The sequence below is a fragment of the Muscardinus avellanarius genome, assembly GCF_963383645.1.
Source record: "Muscardinus avellanarius genome assembly, chromosome: 10".
Classification (NCBI taxonomy): Eukaryota; Metazoa; Chordata; class Mammalia; order Rodentia; family Gliridae; genus Muscardinus; species Muscardinus avellanarius.
In genome coordinates, this window is record NC_137796.1 from 37,596,547 (window position 1) to 37,621,250 (window position 24,704).

General features: G+C 40.6%; 1 protein-coding gene across 1 annotated transcript in view; it reads right to left on the reverse strand.

The window, feature by feature from the left end:
* LONP2 (lon peptidase 2, peroxisomal) overlaps window positions 1-24,704 on the reverse strand; it is a gene marked incomplete at both ends in the record, with an annotated part of 106,389 nt that overhangs the window by 46,019 nt on the left and 35,666 nt on the right. The window contains 4 exon segments of the mRNA XM_080704656.1: window positions 35-161; window positions 1,783-1,933; window positions 14,558-14,699; window positions 23,519-23,777. Of these exon segments, the coding sequence (XP_080560782.1) occupies window positions 35-161; window positions 1,783-1,933; window positions 14,558-14,699; window positions 23,519-23,777 (679 nt within the window).

The following is a 24,704-nucleotide window of genomic DNA, read 5'->3' on the forward strand; positions in this document are numbered from 1 at the left end:
CAAGATCAATAATGCCTCAGGATGGCTTACTAACCTGGTGATGATGGCAAGAGTAGTAACCTGAGGGATCTGAATCTGCTGAGGAGTCAGCCCATGTTGTTCCAGTTGCTTTGGGATCAAGTGCCTATGGGCAATCTCTATCTTCTCCTCCTGTGTATACCCTGAAAAAGAATGGAGGCTGCTCTGTAATTATTCACGTGGATGGATGATGGATGGTTCCCAGTGCCAACCCCCCCCCCCTTTGGTGGTACTGGGGATTGAACCCAGGAGCATTCTACCTCTGAATTACACTCAAAGCCTCTCCCCCCGACTTTTTTTTGCCTCCTGCCCATACTGGGGATAAAGCTCAGGGGCATTCTACACCTGAGCTATAGATACACCAGCCCTATTTTTTATTCTTTATTTTGAAACAGGGTCTCACTAAGTTTCAGAGAGCCTCACTAAGTAGCTGAGGCTGGTGGCAAACCTGTGACCTACTGTTTCAGCTTCTCAAGTACTGGGATTACAAGCGTGTGCCACCACACCAGGCTTATTCCCCCATCCATCCATCCATTTATTTATTTTAAAACAGGATCTCCCTAAGTTGCTGAGGCTGGCTACAAACCTGCAATCCTCCTATCTCAGCCTCCCAAGTCCTGGAATTTCAAGAGTGCATCATCACACCTGGCAATGTCTGCCATCCGTCCGTCCGTCCGTCCATCCATCCATCCATCCATCCATCCATCTATCCATCCATCTACTGCGGGTCTGAGGGTGGAACCCAGGGGTATTGACCTCCGAGTTACACTCCCGGCCTTATTTTTTATTCTTCAGTTTGAAACAGGGTCTCACTAAATAGCGGAGGCTGTCCATGAACCGCGATCCTCCGTTTTCAGCCTCCTGAATGCTGGGATTACAAGCGTGCGCCACCACTCCTGGTATGTATGTATGTATGTATGTATGTATGTATGTATGTATGTATGTATTTGTACTGGAGATGGAACCCAGGGGCATTCTACCTCCAAGCTATACCCCTGCCCTATTTTTTATTCTTCATTTTGAAACAGGGTCTCACTGAGTTGCAAAGGGCCTCACTAAGTATCTGAGGCTGGCCATGCACCTGCGATCCTCCTGTTTCAGCCTTCCAAGTACTGAGATTACAAGCATGCACCACCACACCTGCCTGCCATGCTTTTTAAAATAAAGCAAATATAGACACAATGAATCTTGAATTTAGAAAGAATTTAAGTACTAAATTACTTAAATAGGTGAAGTGCCTAAAACCATAATCAAAATAAGAAAATTTATCTTCAATGTCAAATTTGAAAGTGTCAAAATTTATTCTTGATGTTGGGTTTGGTCGTGCACATTTGTACTCCCAGTACTTGGGAGGCTGAGACAGAAGGATCACAGGTTGGAAGACAGTCTTGACAACATAGCGAGATTCTCAGAAACCTAGGAAAACCCTTTTTCAAACTAAAAAATAAAACAGAGCTGGGGTGTGGCTCAGAGATAGAATTCCCCTGGGTTCAATCCCCAGTACAATACACATACAAAATTATTTTTGATGTCTTACAGAACATTTATCTACTCTTCTCTGTCATTGTATAATAAGCAACTTTTGTTGTTCTAGGTTTTGACTCTACATAACTCTGGTTAGCACATGTTACTCAGACCTTTTGAAGAAGTTTACACATTGGCAAATTAACTTATTCAAAACTACATGGTATGGCCAATTTTAAAGTGTATGCTCAGAAAGGCTAGCTATACAGAAAATAATTATTTGACTTATAAATTAAGTACCTGGGACCTGGATAATCTCCATTCTGTCCAACAATGCAGGTGGAATAGTGGCAGTGGTGTTGGCAGTAGCTATAAAAAGAACTTGGGAAAGGTCAAAGGCCACATTTAGATAATGATCTGTGAAGTTATGGTTTTGTTCAGGATCCAACACCTACAGGAGAACAATAAATATTTAAACAAATTTAGTAGTTCCAAAAGAAAACTGCACAGATTAAAACACATGTGAAGTATCTGCAAGTTTGACGTTTCTGCTCAGTACAGGTAAATACAGCCTTGTAAATACAGGGCAACACTACACCATTTCTCATATCCTAAGTACTTTTTAAAAATGTAACATTCATTGTCAACATTTTTGAAAACACATAACAGCACAAAGAAGAAAAAATTACACACTTCCCAGCTTTCTTCTTAATACTATTTATTAACTACTCATTATACGGACATTACCAGTGACCAATCCTGCAGAACCAGTTTCCCTCTTGGGAAACCCTACCTTAACTGCTATGGGAAAATAAAGTAAATATGTAGAGTATTTTGAAATTAGCTGGGCATGGTGGTGCATGCTTGTAATTTCAGCATTTGGGAGGCTGAGACAGGAGGGTGGCGGTTCGAGGACAGCCTCAGCTTCTTAGGCCCTTTGCAAGTCAGTGAGACCCTGTTTCAAAATAAATAATAAAAAATAGGGCTGGTGGTGTAGCTCAGAGATAGAATGCCCCTGGGGTCCATCGCCAGTACCACAAAAAAAAAAAAAAAAAAAAAAAAAAGAAATTATTGGGTTATAGAACAAATAATCAGTATATCCCTCCTCAAACATTATCAGAAAATCTGGTAAAATTCTGGTATACTGAAAGGAGGATTCCACATAGGAATAAGCTAATAAAAATTACTATCACTACACACACACACACACACACACACACACACACACACTTCCTTTTGTAGCACTGGGGATTGAACTCAGAGGCATTGTACCTCTGAGCTAAACCCCCAGCCCGGATTTATTTCTTATTTGGAAACAGCGTCTCAGTAAGTTGTGAACGCCTCAATAAGTTGTCGAGGCTGACTTTGAGCCTGCGATCCTCCTGTCTTAGCCTCCCAAGTATTGGGATTACAAGTGGGAGACAAATGCCCAGCTCTATTACTATATTTTTGTGTGTGGTACTGGGCTTGAACCCAGGGGCATTCTCCCTCTAAGGTATACCCTAGCACCTTCCCCTCCTTTTGTTTGTTGTACTGGGGATGCAGCCCAGGGGCATTCTATCTCCAAGCTACACTCCCAGCCCGATTTTTAATTTTGGAACACGGTCTCACTAGGTTGATGAAAGTCAAACTATTGACTGAGGTTGTCCTCAAACCTGTGATCCTTCTATCTCAGCCTCCCAAGTACTGGAATAATAAGCACGTGTCACCATGCCTGGCCCCTTTTTATTTTTTGTTTTGAAATAGGGTCTCACTAGGTTGCTGCAAATCTTGCTACATTGCTGAGGTTGGTTTTGAACCTATAATCCTCCTGTCTTAGCCTCATAAGTATTGGAATTACAGGCATGTGCCATCATATCTAGCAACAATAACATTTTTTAAAAAATTAAAAAGCAGTAAATGAAAACTGTACCTGAAGCCCAGATGTTAGACTTCTTAAAAAATTCAAAATCAGCTATTATATACTAAAAAAAAAGTCATACTGTACAATGAATGACCCTTAAGGACACTATATAAAGTGAAAACCAACCAGTTACAAAAAGACAAATACTTTATGATTCCACTTATAGCAAATATCGAGAGGAGCCAAATTCATAAGATCAGAAAAAGAAATGGCAGTTGCCAGTAGGTTCCAATTTTATAAGCTGAAAATATATATAAACATAAAAATTGCCAAGGTTAAGCAATTTTAAGTATATTCACATTATTGTAAAAACAATCTCCAAGCCGGGCGTGGTGGTGCACACTTGTAATCCCCGCGCTTGGGAGGCTGAGACAGGAGGATAGCACAGGTTTAAAGCCAGCCTCAGCTACTTAGTGAGGCTCTCAGCAACTTAGTGAGAGCTTGTTTCCAAATAAAATATATTTATATTAAGAAAACTCCAACCCTTTTTATCTTTGCTGCAACTTGTGAATAAACTAAAGCTCATGGAATAGTACTTTAAATGTTAAATCTTACAGTATATAAATTGTGTTTCATTAAATCTGTTTTTTTATATGGAGGTACTGGGGATTGAATTTAGAGACATTCTACCTCTGAGCTACACTATTAGCCCTGGTTTTTTTTTTTTTTAATTTTTGAAACAGGGTCTGGACAGGTTACTGAGGCTCACTAAATTGTTGAGGCTGGTTTCAAACCTGTGATCTTCCTGTCTCAGCCTCCCAAATACTGGGATTACAGGCATGTGCCACCATGTCTTTGGCTCCAAATGTGTGTGTGTGTGTGTGTGTGTGTGTGTGTGTGTGTGTGTGTGTTTATATTTATTTATTTTTTGCAGCACTAGGAATGGAACCCCTAGGCATTCTACCTCCAAGCTACACCCTTAGCCCTATATGTCTGTCTGCCTGCCTGCCTGCCTGCCTGCCTGCCTGCCTGCCTGCCTGCCTTCCTTCCTTCCTTCCTTCCTTCCTTCCTTCCTTCCTTCCTTCCTTCCTTCCGGTCTGGGGATAGAACCCAGGGGCATTTGACCTCCGAGCTACACTCCCTGCCCTATTTTTATTCTTTTTTTTTTTTTTTTGTGGTACTGGGGTTCCTGGAAGCCCTTCTACCTCCGGGCTACACTCCCAGACCCATTTTTACATTTTTATTTGGAAACAGGGTCTCCTAAGCCAGCGCACACGGCTGGCTTCGAACCTGCGCGATCCTCCTGTCTCTGCCTCCCAAGTGCGGGGATTACAAGCGTGCGCCACCACGCCCGGCTTTATTCTTTATTTTGAAACGGGGTCTCACTGAGTTGCAGAGGGCCTCACTAAGTAGCTGAGGCTGTCTGCGAAACATGATCCTCCGGTCTCATTCTCCTGAATGCTGGGATTACAAGCATGCGCCACCATGCCCAGCCTATTCTTTATTCTTTATTTTGAAACAGGGCCTCATTGAGTCACAAAGGGCCTCACTAAGTAGCTGAGGCTGTCTGTGAACCACAATCCTCCTGTCTCAGCCTCCCGAAGGCTGGGATTACAAGTGTGGGCCACCACACCTGGCTCAAATCTGTTAATTAATTTATTTATTTTGTGGTACTGGGGGTGGAACCCAGGGGCTTTTATACCCCTGGGCTATACTCCCAGACCTGTTTTATACTTTATTTGAAAACAGGGTCTCACTAAGTTGCTGAGAGTCTCACTAAGTAGCTGAGGTTGGTTTCGAACCTGCGCGATTCCCTATCTCGGCCTTCTAAATGCTGGGATTACAAGCGTGAGCCACCATGCTCAGCTTTCAAATCTGTTATTTTTTTTTAAAGTGAGAAATATGCTTTAAAAAAAAAGGATGCAAAACAATTAGGTACCATTGCTATCTACACAAGCAATAAGGTATGCCTGAATATACAGAGCTTCTTGGAAAAAATGGGAAAGATACTGTCAGGAACTTAAGAAAATCTGATAGGATGGCTAAAATCTAAAATCCAAACACCAAGTGTTAGTAAAAAAGCAGAACAAAAAGAACTACCATTCACTGTTGTGGAGGCAAATGGTACAGCTGTTTTAGAAGACAGTTTGAGCCAAGCGTGGTGGAGCATGCTCTTAATCTCAGTACTCAGGAAGCTGAGACAGAAGGATTGCAGGTTCAGAGCCAGCCTTGGTGGTGTAGTGAGGCTCTCAGCAACCTGGCGAAACCCTCATCCCATGTAAAGAAATGAAATTGAGCTGTGGGTGTAGCTTGGACGTAGAATGCCTCTGGGTTCAATCCCCAGTACCACACACACATAAAAAGGTAGTTCTACAATTTCTTTCAAAAGTAAACATGCTTGTGCTGAGCGTGGTGGCATATGATTGTAATCCCAGTACTTGGGAGGTTGAGACAGGAGGATCACAGGTTTGAGGACAACCTCAGCAAACAGTAAGAAACTCTCATCAATCTAATGAGATCCAGTTTCAAAATAATAATAAAATAGGGCTGAGGGTGTAGCTCACAGGTCGAATGGCCCCAGTAAAACACACACCCACAACACCCCCTCCAACCCCCCCCCCAAACACACACTCTAAAAAGAAAACACTTAAATATGGTTTTATCAGATCTAGCAACTATACTCCCTGGTATGTACCCAAATGAGTTAAAATCTTATGTACACAAAAGCCTGCATGCAAACCTTTATAGTAGCTTAATTTATAACTGCAAAAACCTACAAGTAAGCTAGACTTGGTGGCGCATGATTATACTCCAAGCATTTGGAAGACTGAGACAGGAGGAGGATTTCGGTTTAGGTATTTCTTCTGGAAGAAAGCCAGAAAGTAAATAAGTGTGGCTCCGAATCATGTTAGCTAATGAGTACTTTCAGGTATATAGCTTAAGTCTTCTTATAAAGCAAGCTCCTAAACCAGGTGTGGTGGTGCATGCTTGTAATCCCAACATTTGGGAGGCTGAGACTGGAGGACCACAGGTTTGAGGACAGTGTCAGCAATTAGTGAGATGCTTGTCAACTTAGTGAAACCCTGTTTCAAAAGAAAAAAAAAATGGTCTGAGGGTATAGTTCAGAGATAGAATGTCCCCTGGGTTCAACCCCCAGTACCACAAACAAAGAAACAAACAACTTAAAAGTATCACAAGCCAGGCACCACAGTGCATATTTGTAATCCCAGCAATTGGGAGACTGAGACAGGAGGATCATAGGTTCACAGCCAGCCTCATATGTTTAGTAAGGTCCACCACAACTTAGTGAGACCCTGTTTCAAAATAAAGAATTAAAAAATAGGGCTAGGGGTATAGTCTGGAGGTAGACTGCCCCTGAGTTCAATCCCCAGTACTTCAAACAAAACAAAAGTATCACAGTACACACAAAAAAAGCATACACCTTTAAAAATAACAAATTATGCACACAATTAATAACATAACTCAAAGGAAATACTAGGACCACTCAAGGGGACAAAAACCTAACCATAAGATGACAAAATTATGTCATTTGCAGGAAAATAGATGGAACTTGACAATATTGTGCTAAGTGAGATTAGCCAGGCTTAAGAAACAAATAGTATGTTTTCTCTCATATGTGGAAGCCTTATAGAAAGTGGGAGCTGAGCGTGGTGGTGCACGCTTGTAATGCCAGTACTTGGCAGGCTGAGATAGGAGGGCCACAGGTTTGCAGCCAACCTCAGCAACCTTGTGAGGCCCTCCAGAACTCAGTGAGACCCTGTTTCAAAATAAAGTGAAAATAGGGCTGGGGGTGTAGCTCAGATGTAGAATGCCCCTGGGGGTTCAAGCCCCAGTAATGCAAAAAAGAAATCTGGAACTAGGATAATCTCAGATAGACAAGTAGAGCCTACAATAAAGCAACAGAAGACTTAGGGGAGGGTGGAGGGGGATATAGTTATATATAAGGAAGGTAAGCTGAAATAATGCTATGAACATATGGTAAACTAACAATGCCAATATCAAAGACATGCATGGGGAAGGGGAGTGCAGGGGTGGGACCTGGAAGGAAGTGCTCCATGAGCTGTGTGCATGTATGATGTATAACTACAATGAAGAAAGATAAAAGTTAAACGGTAATTATTATGTTATATATAATTTGCTATGATAAAAGTTCCCCATCATTAAAAAAGTCCAAATACATCAGTTAGAGCAATGATTTGAAAAACTGTTAAATACCAGACCACTAATGTATGGCAAAATTGATCTGATCAAAACTGTTTGTAGAAAATACTAAAAAAAAGTGAGATAGGATGATTAAAAATTAAAAGGGAAAAAAGCTATGCCTGGCATATAACAGTACCAGTCCAACTAGCAATCAAGGTAAAAACATCAAATGCAACAAAGAAAATGGTTCTTCCTGTCTAGCAAAAATAATCACAATGATGTTTTAAGAAATATTTAAATATTGTGTTATAAAAAATCTACTATTTTTTTTTTTTTGTGGAACTGAGGTTGGAAGCCAGAAGCTTTCTACCTCTGGGCTATACTCCCAGACCTTTTTTATTTATATTTATTTGGAAACAGGGTCTCACTAAGTTGCTGAGAGCCTTACTAAGTAGCTGAGACAGGCTTCGAACCTGTGCAATCCTCCTGTCTCAGCCTCCCAAGCGCGGGGATTACAAGCGTGCGCCACCACGCCTGGCTCTCTACTAGATATTAAAAAGCAAAACTGCCAGGAAAAAAAATGCAGTGAAAAAACTGCCAGGAGAAAACCATGCTGAGCAAATTTAATGTGTTTCGCACACTTCAATCTATATGAGGGAAAAGGTATGAACTAGGGAATAGCAATGGAATACAACACACATATACTTGTAATGTTGCTACTCTCTAAGTGTGTGTGTGTGTGTGTGTGTGTGTGTGTGTGTGTGTGTGTATGTAAAGATATGCACACTTACATACTGAAGTCACCATGGCACTGTGGCGAATTCTTATCATTTTATGTTGTCTCGGCATCTTTTTTGAATTTAACTCATGCCAAAGCAGCCCTGAGCTGCCCTTGGGCTTCTGACTCTACCTCAGACCCAACATGGAGGTATCTCTGCCACGCAGGCAGCTGAACTCTTCACTTTCCCACTGCTTCCTTTAAAGGGACCATTCAGGCCCAGTGTGATGGTGCACGGGTGCATCCCGGTACTTGGGAGGCTGAGACAGGAGGATGGCAGGTTTGCATCCAGCCTCAGCTACTTCATGAGGCCCTCTGCAACTTACTGAGACCCTGTTTCAAAGTAAAGAATAAAAACTAGGGCTGGGGGTTTAGTTTGGAGGTAGAATTCTTCTGAGTTCAATCCCCAGTATCACAAAATTAAATAAATAAATACACAATAAATAAACAAATGGACCATTCATATGCCCTTTAAAGCAAACCACACCTTATTCTCTTACATGTACTGCTAGTTGCTCATCCCCTCCTCTCTGCCACACCCTGCATAACCCAGGGACAGATGACGGTCCTCCCGTCTCAAGGAATCCTCTTGCCCAGGATCTGCAAATACAATCTTTGAACTTATTTGCTATTGTGCTAGTACATAAGTTCGTGCCTTCCATTTGAAGAACTAGGGGCCCCCCAGGGTGCTTTCCTACGGGATGCTCCTGGATAGGGATGCTCCTGGATAAGAACACAAGGTCAGCCGGGCGTGGTGGCGCACACTTGTCATCCCAGTACTTGGGAGGCTGAGACAGGATCGCAGGTTCACGGCCAGTCTCAGCTACTTCATGAGGCCTCTGCAACTTAGTGAGACCCAGTTTCAAAATAAACAATAAAAAATAGGGCTAGGGTGTGCTAGGAGGTAGAATGCCCCTGGTATCAATCCCCAGTACCACACACACACACACACACACACACACACACACACACACACACACACACCAAAACACAAAACCCAAGGTCAGGCTCCTGGCACTAGAGGGATAGCCAGAGAAGCATAAACTGGATAGTCAGACATGAGTTATCAAGACATCTGCCATATAAACAAGTTTTTGTGAGGGAACCCCTGGATGAGGGTTAACCGGGCACAGTGCCATCCCCCAGATAAAAGAAGCATCCTATAAAAGATACTGTAGACACTCCCTTTATTTCCTAATTAGGGGAGGGGTGCTGGCTGTTTTGAGATTAGAATCCCAATTTAGCCAGCATGGTGGTGCCTGCTTATAATTCTAGTACTTGGGAGGCTGAAACAGGAGGATGGCAAGTTCACAGCTTCAGCTACTTAGTGAGACTGTTTCAAAATATAGAATAAAAAATTAGGGCTGGGGATGTAGCTTGGAGGTAAAATGTCCCTGGGCTCAAGCCCTAGTACTGAAAAAAATATCCCTAAATTAGCTGGATGTTCTCAAAACAGTGAACCTTTCCTAAAATTTATGCAAAGTTTATAAAACTGGACCCAAACTCCAAAAAAATTAGAAAGTGTTTAAGTAACAATCTTAGACAATATATTAAACATCAAAATCACAACAAAACCTAAGTATTTAGAAATTTAAAACACTTCTGAAAACCTTGAGTCAAAGTCAAAATGATAACTATGGGTTGTTCAGAATAGTGAATTCAGAATAGAGACTAATGTCCCCTTCCAAAAAGTCCTTAGAGCCAGGTGTGGTGGTGCCCATCTGTAATCCCAATACTTGGGAGGCTGAGAGAGGAGGATCGCAAATTCAAGGCCAGCCTCAAAAACTCTGTAGAAACTGTTCTAAGTCTAAAAAATATTGGCTTACAGATTTATAGCGTCTTACATGTTTTGGTAGAGACTGCCTTACCTGAGGGAATTGAAGACAGTGACCTTGCTATCCCTTCACTATCTAGGCTGTTTCCTTCTGTTTTACTCCATCTTTCCCTTACTTTGCTTAGGGTGGAAGACACCCAAGGAGGAAACTGAAGACAGAAGCTTCTGCAACTTTTGCAAAACTGCCAGATAACTCATCTCCTAAAGCGTTCCTAGCACAATGCACTACTCCTTAGCCAGAGACAATTAAGGATGCAAGGACCCAGACATAACTCTGCAAGCCTGGAATAAAAGAGCTAAGTTCTGCTGAGTTGCCTTTTACTCTTTGAGATCAAGAATAAAGTCTCAAGAGCATTTTTTCATGGCCTCATCCAATGCCCTTCAGGTATAGAGCCCGCCAAACTCAGGACTCTGCTTCAAAATTTAAAAAAAAACTAAAAGGATTGGAGGGAGGTGTGGCTACATAATAGAGTGTCCCTGGGTTCAATCCCCAGTACAAAAGAGGAGGAGGAGGAGGAGGAGGAGGAGGAGGAGGAGGAGGAGGAGGAGGAGGAGGAGGAGGAGGAGGGTTAGTTCTTGGTATATTTTCGTTCACTTCAAAGTATTTTCTAATTTCCCTTGTGATCTCTTTGACTCAGTATGCATTCATCCTTTTACACTTACTGTGGCTTATTTTATGGTTTAGTAACATGGTTTTTGCAGAACATTGCATGTGAGCTTTAGAAGAATGTGTATGTTCTTGTTGTGGAGGTGTTCTTACAGTGTCTGTTCGATCTAGCTGGTTTATGGTGTTATTCAGGACTTCCATTTCCCTACTGAGCTTCTGACTAGTTTCAACTATTACTAGGAGTGTGGCATTGGAGTTGCAAACTATCACTGTTGGACTGTCTATTTCTCCCTTCAGTTCTGTTGGTTTCGGTTTCCCGTATTTTGGGCGCCACTCTGAGGTGTGTGTTTTGACTGCTGTACCTTCCTGATGGACTAACTGTTCCATCACTAGATCATACCCTTTTTGAATCTCTGGTGACATTATTTCACCTGTTATTAGTACAGCTACCCCAGCTGTCTTATAGTTGCCATCTGCATGATATTATCTTTTGCATCATTCTTCTATCTACTTGCTTTTGATTCTAATGTGTATCTCCTATAGTTCAATCTTTTTATTTGATTCTGCGGTGTGTGCGTGTGTGCGCACGCACGTGCCTTACTAGAGATTGAACCCAGGGAAATGCTACCTCTGAGCTATACCTTCAGTCCTTTTTATTTTTTATTTTTATTTTATCTTTTTTTTTTTTTTTTCCTGTATTGAGGATGGAACCCAGGGGCATTCTACCTCCAAGCTACATCCCCAGCCCTATTTTTTTATTCTTTATTTTGAAACAAGGTCTCATTGAGTTGCCAAGGGCCTAAGTAGCTGAGGCTGTCCTCGAACCACAATCCTCCTGTCTCAGCCTTCCAAATGCTGGGATTACAAGCTTTCACCACCACACCTGGCCATTTTTGTTTTGAAACAGGGTCTCAAGAGGTTGCTGAGCGTCTCACTTCATCACTGAAGCTGTCTTTGAACCTGTGATACTCCTGTCTCAGCTCCCTAGTACTGGGATTACAGACATGCACCACCCCGTGTACCAATTTCTGTCTTTTAAAAAAATACATACTCTTATTTGTGCATTTGTAATCTCACATTAAAATGCAATTTAGAGTGATAGGGACATAGGTGCACTGAGCACTTGGTGAGCTTCTGTGACGGGCCCCGCCCATCAGCCAGTAAGTCCGAGAGCTAAGATGGCGCGGAGCGGAAGTTCCCCAGAGCGCTTAGGTGGTAAACAACTTTCAGGAAGTATGACGACAAGAGCATGAGATACACGGGAACACCGCATGCCATAGGGCAACAGCCAATGGACTGGCTGTGCCCATGAGTTGTACACGTGAACGGTCTGCTGATTGGCTGTTGGGCTCTATATAAGGGAAGGATTTCTGGGGAGAGAGGGAGAAGATCTACGGGAACTGTACAAGAAGCTGGGGTAATAAAACTGCTTGAGGAAGATCGTGTAAGAGTCGTCACTGCGACTGACAAGCTTCCCCTGTGGCTCCTACAGCACTCTTTCTCCTTCTCCATGCACGACAGTAAGGTTGGCACTGATAATTTCATAAATGAGCGTAGCGCCAATGAAGTGTTTCCATTTGACTTTCTTACTGCTTTCTTTTCCATTTAAGTGAGTTATTTCATAGTGCAATATTTTAATTTCTGAAGTGATTCTTTTCAGGCTAAGACTGAAAGATTGTAGATTTGAAGCTAGCTAGCCACAGCAAAATTTTTTAAAAAGGGCTGGGAGCCTGGCGTGGTGGCTCACGCTTATAATCCCAGCATTCGAGAGGCTGAGACTGGAGGATCGTGTTTCTTGGACAGCTTCAGCTACTTAATGAGGGCCTCTGCAACTCTGTGAGACCTGGTTTCAAAATAAAGAATAAAAAATAGGGCAGGGGTTGTAGCTCAGAGGTCAAATGCCCCTGGGTTACATCCCCAGACCCATAAAAAAAAAAAAAAAAGATATTTATAAAACTGGGCATGGTGGCACATGTTTGTAACCCTCATACTTGGGAAGCTGAGACAGGAGGATCACAGGTTTGTGGCCAGCCTCAACAACTTAATGAGACCCTCTGCAACTCAGTGAAACCCTGTTTCAATATTACCAATAAATAAATAAATAAATAAATAAATAAATAAATAAAAATAGGGCTGGAGGCATAGTTTGGAGATAGAATGCCCCTGCATTCAATCTCCCGGTCCATACACATGCTTAGAAACCCCCAAATATCAAGATATAGCAGTACAGCAAAACTATTCTGAAAACAAAATATTAGTTGGGCATGATGGTGCACACTTGTAATTCCAGTACTTAGGAGGCTGAAACAGAAGTATTGCAGGTTTGAGGCCAGCCTCAGCAACTCAGTGAGACTCTGTTTCAAAAAATAAAAAGGCTGTATATATAGCTCAGAGGTAGAATACTTCTGGGTTCAATCCCCAGTAACCTCCGCCCCAAAAAAGGAAAGAACAAAATGTAAAGAGGAAATGAATGCCCAAGGAGAAGAGGACTTGCTTGATGCCTTTTTAAATAACCTTATAAAATTACTGGTCTCTGAATGGCAAGAATTTATAAAATTTTGTTAAATTATTTTATAAAAACAAAAATTAAGGGACTTACCAAAAAACAGCAAGAAATCTAATCTCTCTTCCATTTTCTTGTCCAAAGGTACTAGGTATTGAACCCAGGGGCATTCTACCTCTAAGCTAAACCCCAGCCCTATTTTTTATTTTGAAACAGTGTCTAAGTTGCTAAGTGCCTTGCTAAACTGGTGAGGCTAGCTTTGAACCTGAATTCTCCTACCTCAGCTTCCAGAATACTGGGATTACAGGTGTGCATCACCATGCCCAGCTAGAATAATAAATCTTAACATATATATGTAAAGCGTGCATGCGCGCATGCACACACACACGCACACACACACACACATTCTCATGCGTGCACATTTTTACTTATTGGTGTGCTGTAGTCTCAGATCATACTGTAGTATGTGTATGAGTGTGTGTACGCAGTATGAGTGATGAGGACAAACGTGCAAACAGTACTTGGGCTTCCCTCCGGCCACCTCCCGTTCTTCCCTTCCTTCCATGATCTTGGGTTGACACTGGTGTTTTCACATATTGTACATTAACGTCAATGGAAGTGCCTCCTTTATTCATCTCTCCCCACAGCGCCCTTCCCTGGACTACCTCCCTGGCTCCACTGGGGTTTCTCCTTTATTAAAGTCCCTCTCGTATCCCAATCACTCCCTAGCTTCCACATATGAGAGAAAACATATGACCCTTCACTTTCTGTGGCTGGCTAATCTCATTTAGCATAATGTTCCTTAGGCCCATTCATTTTCCTGTAAATGACATAATTTCGTTCTTCTCTATTGCTGAGTAGAATTCCATTGTGTTGTATATCCCATAGTTTTGTGATCCACTCATCTGTTGATGGACACCTAGGTTGATTCTATAAATTGGCTATTGTGAATTATGCTGCTATAAACGTGGATATGCATGTTTCACTATAATATTCCGATTTTCATCCCTTTGAAAATCATCCAGGAGTGGCATAGCTGGATCATGCTACTCAGTCTTCTGAGGAATCTCCACATTCATCTCCATAGCGGCTGCACTAATGTGCAATCCCACCAGCAGTGCATAACAGTTCCTATTTCCCCACATTCTCACCAGCATTTATTGAGGACCAGTCTTTAAGGCATTTTTATTTAGATGTCAAATTACTTCAAACTTTAGTCTGTACCAAACTCTTTTTCCATACCTAAACACAGAAATACATACCAGTGTGTATATTACTCAGATATGATCTTTTCTTATTCCTACTTGTTGAGTGTGATTATAAACAGGGAATTTTCTAACTCTTACCTCAAGCAGAGCTGCTGCAGGATCACCCTGTAGACTTTTTCCTAGTTTGTCAACCTCATCTAACAGGAACACTGGATTGTTAACTCCTACAGTCTTCAAGCCATTGATTATGCGACCAGGCATACTGCCAACATAGGTGCGCCTATAGAAAGCGGGCATCAAATTCACAACTGTGACATCAGGAGACAAGAACTGTACCATTTAAGAAATCAAACTCCAGGACTATGAAGAAGCAATTTAGCTATCACTGTAATATACCAAAGAGCTGCTCCACATATAAAAGGTACTAGGATACATCACAAAGTTATTAGATTCAATTCATATTTTTTGTTTTGTTTATTTGGTGTGTGTGTGTGTGTGTGTGTGTGTGTGTGTGTGTGTGTGTCTGTGTGTTTTACTGGGGATTGAACCCAGGGGTGTCTTACCTCTGAGATACACACCCAGTCCTACTTTATTTTTTGTTTCAAAACAGGGTCTCACTGAGTTGCTAAGGACCTTGCTAAATTGTTGGGTCTAGCCTTGAACCTGTGATCCTTCTGTTTTAACCTCCAGAGTACAAGGATTACAGGCATGTGCCATCACATCTCACTTATATTTAATTCTTATTTTCTACTTAATTCTGGCTATAAGTCTCATAAAAGACTACAAAGTCTTATTTTCTTTTTTTAATTTTTTATTGGTGCATTATATTCATACATCATATTGGGGTAAAAAACTTGTGTGTACAAACATGTACACATCGCTGATTTAACCCCTACCCAATTCCCACCCCATTCCCTCCCTGCCCCTCCTTCCCTTGCTTGGTTTAGTGGTTAACTTCAATATGTTTAAGTACATTGAGTGTTTTAGAGATTTTCCTCTTTCCCCCTCCTTTCTCCTCCTTGTTTGCTCCTCTATACAAAGTCTTATTTTCAAAAGCAATAATCTTTATTAACTGTAGTAATAAAGTCTGAAGTAAAAAATACTTCTCCTTCTTTCCTCCTCCTCTCCTCTCCTCTCCTCTCCTCTCCTCTCCTCTCCTCTCCTCTCCTCTCCTCTCTTCTCTTCTCTTCTCTCTCTCTCTCTCTCTCTCTCTGTTCTTCCTTCCTTCTTTCACTTTCTCTCTTGTGGTGCTAGGGATTGAACCCAAGGGTGTTCTACCTCTAAGCTATACTTTCAGTCCTATTTTGTTTATTTATTTTTTTGCGATAATGGGGATGGAACCCAGGTCTCACTGAGTTGCAAAGAGCCTCACTAAGTAGATGAGGCTGTCTGAAAATGTGATCTTCCTATCTCAGCCTCCGGAATGCTGGAACTACAAGCATGCACCACCATGCCTGGCTTATTTTATGTATTATTTTGAAACAGGTTCTCATATGTTACCACACTTAAATCTATGGCAAGTACTGGGATTAAAGGTATGTGCCACCATGCTCAGCAAATAAAGAGTATTTATATTAAAATTTCATTATTCTGTTCCTTAATTTCAGAATAAATAAAGTTTCGCAAACTTTAAGCAGCAATTTCCTAATTTTAATTACTACCTTGCTCCCTAAGGCAAGCACAAAGCAAATGCTGCTTCTGAAACAACAGAAAATGCTGACGGCCTAGAAGAACATGCTCAATGAGATGTGAAGTGGAGCAGCAGCAGCAATCTCATGACCTGCACAAAGCTGGTTCACAGAGCAAGCCTCAGTCCTGCCACATGACTGGTACAAGTAGGACAAAACAAAGAGAGTGACCTTTGAAAAGATAAAAAAATATTGTGGGAATACCCTTCATCCAGAGTACTGTAACCAGATACAATGAACACTGTCCTGTTATGATAAGAAATTAGCATAATCAAGACATTAGAATGAGATACAGAGAAGATGTGCATTAATTTACATTTCTTTTTTTGACAGGTAGACTTATGAAGTATTGACAAGTGTAGAACTAGTCATGGAGAGGCAATAATATTCTAGGTACCCTTTCTAAAAATGTAAAAATCTTGCTGGGCATGTGGTACACACTTGTAATCCCAATACTTGGGAGGCTGAGATAGGAGGATTGCAGGTTCACAGCCAGCCTCAGCTACTTAGTGAGGCCTTCTGCAACTTAGTGAGGCCCTGTTTCAAAATAAAGAATAAAGCCAGGCGTGGTGGCGCACACTTGTAATCCCCGCGCTTGGGAGGTGGAGACAGGAGGATCGCGCAAGTTTGAAGCCAGACGTGCTGGCTTAAGAGACCCTGTTTCCAAATTTAAAAAAGTATAAAAATAGATCTGGGAGTGTAGCCCAGAGGTAGAAGGGTTTCCAGGAAGCCCAGTACCACCAAAATAAAATAAAATAAATTAATTAATTAAAAAATAGGGCTGGGGGTATAGCTTGAAGGTAGAATGCCTCTGGTATCAATCCCTAGTTCTGTAATAAACAAACAAACAAAAATGTAGAGATCTAAATATTAGTCTGTGGGGAGCCATTAAGGTTTTCCCCTTAAAGAATACTTCTGACTGTCCTTTGCCCAGAGCCAATAAGGTTTGGGGTCATGGAAAATTCAACGTCTGAGAGAAGCTCAGGTGGAATTGATTGCTTTGACCGTTAAGCGCACAGGTGCTGACGGCACAGGCTTGATTGGTTTGACCGTTACGCGTGTAGGTGGTGACGTCACGAGGGTTGGCTGACCGGGAGCGGTATAAATAGGACGAGAGCGATAAAACCAGGATCGGTCAGTAGAGATATCGACCCGGGAGTGTACTGCCGATACTTCCATGAGAGAATGAAGTATTCTGTGAATAAAATTCTTTTCATCCTCACTCCTCTCTTCAGAACCCGTACTTTTGCCGGCAGGCTCCGGCATTAGTCACTGCCAACAAGCAATTCTACCTAATTCCATTGCCTCTCAGAGCCTAAAGAAAAAGGCACAAAGTCCTCTGTCTAGAAGTCAAGGCTCTTACTAATCTAGTTCCTTCCTAACTTGCAGCTACTACTCTCTTACTTCAACCATGATTAAGATCCTATATTGCCCCCTGTAATTTTTTTATGGTGCTTTCCTGCCTGCCATGATGTGGTTATGGTATAAGTGTCCCTCAAGGGTCCATGTGGCAAAGGCTTGGTTCCCAGGGTCAAGGTATCAAGAGGCAGTACCTCTTGGGAGGAGTTGGGGGAAGGGATACCCTTGAAAGGGATTAACACATTTCTTGTGGTACTGAGGTCTTTCGAGAGGGTTGCTGATATAGGAACAAGTTTGAAAGTGCTCCTACCTGTTGGGACTTTCGGCTGCTAGAACTGTGAGCTAAATAAAACTCCTTAGTATCTTGCCTCAGGTATTTCATTACAGCAACAAAAAGTTGGCACACACTTGTAATCCAGGTACTTAGAAGACTGAGACTAGGATCACAGATTCAAAGCTGGTCTCGGCAACTTAGTGAGTCTTTTAGCAACCTAATGAGACTGTTCCCAAATAAGAAATAAAATTGGGCTGAGAGTGTAGCTTGGAGGTAGAATGCCTCTGTTTAATCCCTAGTACCAATAAATAAATAAAATAAAAATAAGCAAATAAATACATACATAAATAAAGTGGACAGAAGAATCCCAGAGAAGATAATCCCAAATGGGAATTACTAAGACTGAAAAACTATGAGTTACTGTGAAGTTGAGCATTGATCTATTCCTCCTTTAAGATATCCAAAATGATTCAAAGAAAAATAAAGGGCTGTGTTAAGTCAGGTCATTACTTTTATTCTCATTTAAAATCTAAATGTAAACCAAGCCTTCTTCTTTTCCCCCTAGCTCCTACTTCATTATTATTTAATACTAAAACATATATCTTTGGTTATTTGAATATCAATTCCCAACTTATGAGCTTCTTTCACATGAACAGGTACTTCTAGCAAACGGCGGGATTCCATTCATGGGAAAATAGCCAAATGAATGACAAAGTCAAGAGAATAAGCAAGGAAGGGAACAAAAAGCAGTTGTTTTTCTTGGCTATTTAAGACTGAAGGTCAGTGGTACTGATCTACAAGGAAAGAGGGTGAGGAAAAACAACACTTCATGAACTCTAATTGTGAGCATGTTTCCTGGACTCAAATGCCAAGCCCCGAGTGTTCCCCCAATGCCTCAACTGTTCAATGGAGCTACACGTTCCCAGACACCGCCATGGTTGCACTATAATCCTCAATTCTTTCTCTCCTACCGTCACCTTCAACTCTTAGTTCTGCGATGAGTGTATACTCTGCCCTTACTCTCTCCATTCTTTTTTTTTTTTTTTAAGATTTAAAGTTTATTAAAAAGATACAAATACAGAAGACAGTTACATGTTACTCTTGGGTAACATGAGGGGGTACTTAAAAAAAAATCACCCGTTTCCCCTTTTATTCCCTCCCCAAAATGAGTGTCAAGGTTGACCATGCTACATACATTTACACATATTCGAATATAGCTCCATTTAATCAACCTCAGCCTTCTTCCTCTCCTACCCTTACATTCTAGCTTTGCTGAGGTTTCCCCTCTATTATCTGGAGTACCTCAAGTATCTCCAATACTCCCTAGTTTGGGCATATTAGAGAAAACATATGTCCCTTCTCTTTCTGTGTGGCTAATCTCACTTAATATTGCCCAGGTCTTTCCATCTTCTTGGGAATTACATGACTTTGTTCTTCTTTATAGCTGAGTAGAATTCCACTGTATGTATTTCCCATAATTTTGCAATCCATTCATTTGTTGTGGAGACCTAGGTTGGTTTCATATTTTGGCTATTATGAATTGTGCTGCTATGAACATAGGTATGCATATGTTACTGTAGTTCTCTGATTTCAACCCCTTTGGAAAGATACCCAGGAGTGGTATAGTCAGATCATATGGCGGATCCCTTCCCAGTTTTCTAAGGAATCTCCACACTGATCTCCATAGTGGCTGACCTACTTTGCACACCCACCAACAGTGTAAAGAGTTCCACTTTACCCATGCCCTTGCCAGCATGTTGTTATGTGACTTCTTTATGCTTGCCACTCTGATTGGGGTTAGATGGAATCTCAGTGTAGTTTTGATTTGCATCTCCCTGAAGGCTAATGATGTTGAGCATCTTTTCATGTAACTATTGGCCATTTGAACCTCTTCTTTTGTAAAGTGCCTATTCAATTCGATTGCCCATTTCTTGATTGAGTTATTTGTTTTGCTAGTGTAGTCTTTTGAGCTCTTTGTATATTCTGGATATTAGCCCTCTAGCAGAGTGGTGACTGGTAGAGATCTTCTCTCATTATGTGGGCTTTCTCTTTAGGGTCTTGATGGTTTCATTTGATGAGCAGAAACTTTTAAATTTCCATTCCACTTGTTAATTCTTGCTTTAATTTCCTGCAATTTGGAGGTCTTGATAAAGTTACTGCCTGTGCCTATATGTTGGAGTGTTGAGCCTATGCCCTCCTCTAATAATTTAACAGTCTCTAGTCAAATTTCCAAGTCTTTATCATTTTGAGTTGATTCCTGAGCATGGTGAGAGGTAATGATTTAGTTCCATCTTTCCACAAATTGGTAGCTAGTTCTCCCAGCACCATTTGTTGAAAAGACTGTCTTTTCTCCAGCATATGAGTTTGGCCCCTTTGTCAAAGAGCAATTGATTCTAAGTGTATGGGTTTGTTTCTGTTTCTTCTATTCTGTTCCACTGGTCAGAATGTGTGTTGTTGTGCCAATACCATGCTTATTTTTACTGCTAATGGTCTGTAATATAATCTGAAGTCAGGGATTGTGATGCCTCCTGCCTGGTTCTTATTGCTGAGGATTGCTTTGGCTATTCTGGGTCTTTTCTTTCCCCATATAAAATTCATGACTTATTTTTCTAGGTCTATGAAGAATGCCGTTGGTATTTTGATAGAAATTGCACTGAATCTGTAGATCACTTTTGGCAGAATGGCCATTTTGATATTTATTGTGCCTATCCATGAGCAAGGGAGATCTTTCCATCTTTCAAGGTCTTCTTCAATTTCTTTCTTTACTATTTTATAGTTTTCACTGTTGAGGTCTTTTATGTCTTTGATTAGGTTTATTCCTAGGTATTTTATTGGTTTAGAGGTTATAGTTAATGAAATTGTTTTATTTCTTTCATTGTGGATTCACTGTTGGCATATATAAAAGCAACTGATTTCTTTAGATTGATTTTGTGTCCTGCAACTTTGAAGAACTGGTAACTCTGTTCCAGAAGTCTTTTGGTTGAGTTCTTTGGGTCTTCTAGATAAAAGATCATATCATTTCCAAATAAGGATGGTTTTAATTCCTCTCTTCCTATTTAAATTCCTTTGATATCCTTCTCTTGTCTTATTTCTGTCTTGAGGGATATATTGAAAAGGAGTGGTAATACTGGGCATCCTTGTCTTGTTCCTATGATGTTGGCTTTGGATTTATTGTATATTGCCTTAATGAATGTTGAAATACCTTCCTTCTATTCCAATTTTCTGCAATGTTTTTAACTTGAATGGGTATTAGATTTTGTCAAATGTTTTTTCAGCATCTATTGATATGATCATGTGGTTTTTGTTCTCAGGCCTATTTATGTGGTGAAAACCTGTATTAATTTAGTATGCTAAACCAGCCTTGCTTTTCTGGGATGAAACCAACTTGGTCATGGTGTACAATTTTCCTGGTATGGTTCTGAATGCAGATAGCTACTATTTTGCTTAGAATTTTTGCATCTATGTTTATCAAGGATATTGGTCTATAATTTTCTTTTCTTGAGGCATCTTAATTTGGGAGAATTCATTCTCTTTCAATTTCCTGGAACAGGTTGCGATGTACTGGGATTAGTTCTTCACTGAAGGTTTTGTAGAATTCAGCTGAAAACCTGCAATAGCCTGGGCTTTTCTTTGATGGCAGAATTTTTATTGGTGTTTGTATTTGCTTGCTATTGGTTGGTTTAGGCTTACTATGTCCTCTTGGTTCGATTTAGGTAGGTTATATGTGCTTAGAAATGTATCGATTTTTTCTATGTTTTCCTATCTATTGGAGTATAAATTTTCAAAATAGTTTCTGATAATCCTTTGAATTTCCCAACTGTCTGTGGCGATGTCTCCTTTTTCATTTCTGATTTTAGTAATTTGAGCTGATTCTCTCTTTTGGTTAGGTTGGCCAGGGGTTTGTCAATTTTATTAATCTTTTCAAAGAACCAGCTTGTGTTTTGTTGATTCTTTGAATTTTTAAAATTTCATTTATTTATTTCATTTATTTCTGCTCTAATTTTAATTATTTTCTGCCTTCTGCTGGCTTTGGCATTAGACTGTTGCTGCTTTTCTAGGTCCTTGAGATGTGTCTTTAGGTTATTTACTTAGCTACTCTCTGTTCTTATGTGAACACTCAATGCTAAAAACTTTTCTCTTAACATCGTCTTCAAAGTGTCCCATAGATTTTGGTATGTTGTGTCTCTATTTTCATTTAATTCCAGAAATTTATTTCTCCCCTTATTTCTGATCTTATCCACACATAATTCAATAGTGTATCATTCATTCTCCATGTATTTAAATAGTTTCTTTTGGTCTTCCTCTTGTTGATTTCTACTTTCTTTCCATTGTGGACTAAAAAGATGATGGGACGTACATTACATCTTTTGAATTTGCTGGTGCTTGCTTTGTGGCTCAAGGTGTGAAATATTTTGGAGAACGTTCCATGTGCTGCTGAGAAGGATGTGTATTCTGCTGTTCCTGGTTGAAATATTCTGTATATGTCTAATAGGTTCATTTGGTTTATAGTTTTCTTTAGTTCTGAAGAGTCTTTACTCATCTTTTGCCTTGAAGATCAATCTAGTGGCATGAGAGGTGTGTTCAAGTCTCCCAATATTATTGTATTTGGGTCTATTTGGGATCTGATATTCTGAAGTTACCTGTCTTCCAGTTTGGAATGATAAACAGCGGATAGTCCAGGGTAAAGAGTTATGGGGAAAAATATTGTGGCAATATATCGGGGTTACTGTACAATACACTAACATGTCAGTTTTTCATGTAGATGCCCACAGCAACCACAATACCAATGAAAAACAGATGATGGCTCTGCTGACAAGAAAAACAAAGTAACAAGGATTGTGAATGTTGACTTGACAACTAAAACAGGCTTGGCATAGTAGACTAAATATGCATGCACACAGGAGGAAAAGCCATTTATGATCCTCATGTTCTTGCAGCTGTAGTATTAACCTGTGACCTGACAGTAAGGAACCCACCACAATTGAGGCCAGTTTCACTCTATCTCCTTTAGATCAATAGTTAGGATGAGACTTGATCCCTGGCTAGGCACAGCCAACACCCCTTGCCATAAAAAGACTGAACTTCATCCCTCATCAACCCATAAGATTAAGAGATATAAGAGGGGGGTGCAGATGAGATAAAGAAAAAAAGAAAAAAAAAGAAAAAAGTAGAAAAGAGATAAAATGAGAACAAGTAAAATGTTACTTTAATATGGAAGTTTGTGGCAATGTCTGCTAGACTCAAAAGATTCTGAGGAATTTCCGAGTCCTTGCTCATTACCCTGAGCACTGCTGACTATCACGGGGAGATGTCTGTTGACCAATAACAGAGGTCACACAAAAAAAGGTAATCTCCTTAGACACTGTTAACCATCCCATCTGTAAATAGTCTAAACAAAAGAACAATCTCCTTGGGCACTGTTGGCTGTCCTTGGACAGTTTAAACAAATTAAATACCTATGGCTTGGACAGTGAATATCAGGACCTGGAAGATGATAGAAATACCCTAGGTAATCTTCTGACTATAGACTGAGGTCATCCTCACATACCTCCTCCTTCCCACCCCCTATAAAAGAGCCTGCACCTTCCAAAAGTCTCTCTCCTTTTTTGGGGGGGCCCACATTCTCCCTTGAATGTGTATTTCTTACTTTCCTAAATAAGTCTCTGTGTCTCTGGAAAAAAAAAAAAAACTGACATAATATTAGGTCTTAGCTTTGGCAAGTCCTAGTCAATAAAAGGGAAAGCAGAATGAGAGATTAAGCTGAGAGGTATATTTTACCTGTGTCCTCGAATGTCAGACTGATCACATACTCCTCCAAGCGCAATCCTGTGGAATTCTCGGCCTAGAGTCTTGGCCACTGATCTTCCCACACTTGTTTTACCAACTCCAGGAGGACCAACAAAACAAAGAATTGGGCCCTTCAGGTTGTTTTTCAGCTGCCTCACAGCCAAGTATTCCAGAACTCTTCTCTTCAATTTTTCCATGGCATAATGGTCATTATCCAGAAGAATCCGGGCTGCTCGGATATCTAGGCGGTCTGTCAACCCAACAGAAATAATTGGAGCATATGAAATGTTTAAATGAGAGAACTCTTTTCAAGCTTAGCAAGGGTAAAAAATATTTTCCAAGCCAGGCGTAGCATTTGGGAGGCTGAGACTGGAGGATCACAGTTCGCGGACAGCCTCAGCTACTTGGGCCCTTTGCAACTTAGTGAGACCCTGTTTCAGAATAAAGAATAAAAAATAGGGCAGGGGGTATAGCTCAGTGGTCAAATGCCCCTGGGTTCCATCCCCAGACCCCCCCCCACACACACACAAATAAATATATATATATATATTTTTTTTTCCAGAAATAAAGATGTGATAAGAACAGACTTGGATCCTTTTAAATGAAAGGAGATTTACACATGGCTTAGATTTTCTGCTTAAGATTTAATTACTTCAGAGATAGTAAGCACAACCCAATTAAAAATCCAATGCTGCCAGGTATGGTTGCATATGCTTGTAATCCCAGCATATGCAGCGGAGACAGGAGGATCGCAACATAATTAGACCGTGCTTCAAAACAAAGAATAAAAAATAGGGCTGGGGTGTAGCTTTGAGGTAGAATGCCCTTGGGTTTGATCCCCAGTTCCACAAAAACAAAACAAAATAACCTAATTTGTGCTGACATTTGTTCCTTTAAAGAAGGTAGTTCCCTCCCTCATTACAGTAATAATAATATATGTTCATCCCAGAAAATCTGAAGAAACCAATAAAAAGAGAGAAAACAGTTACCCATAATCACATGCCCCAAGAGATCATCACTATGTTTACTTTGGTGTTATTCCAGGCTGTGTGAATGTGAACTTACTTACCTATTCTTGAAAATGAGAAATTATGAGGTCTTCTGTAAAATGTTTTTCATTTATTCAATTAGGCAACTTTCAGTGTTACATGTATTTTTCTAACATTATATGGGCATT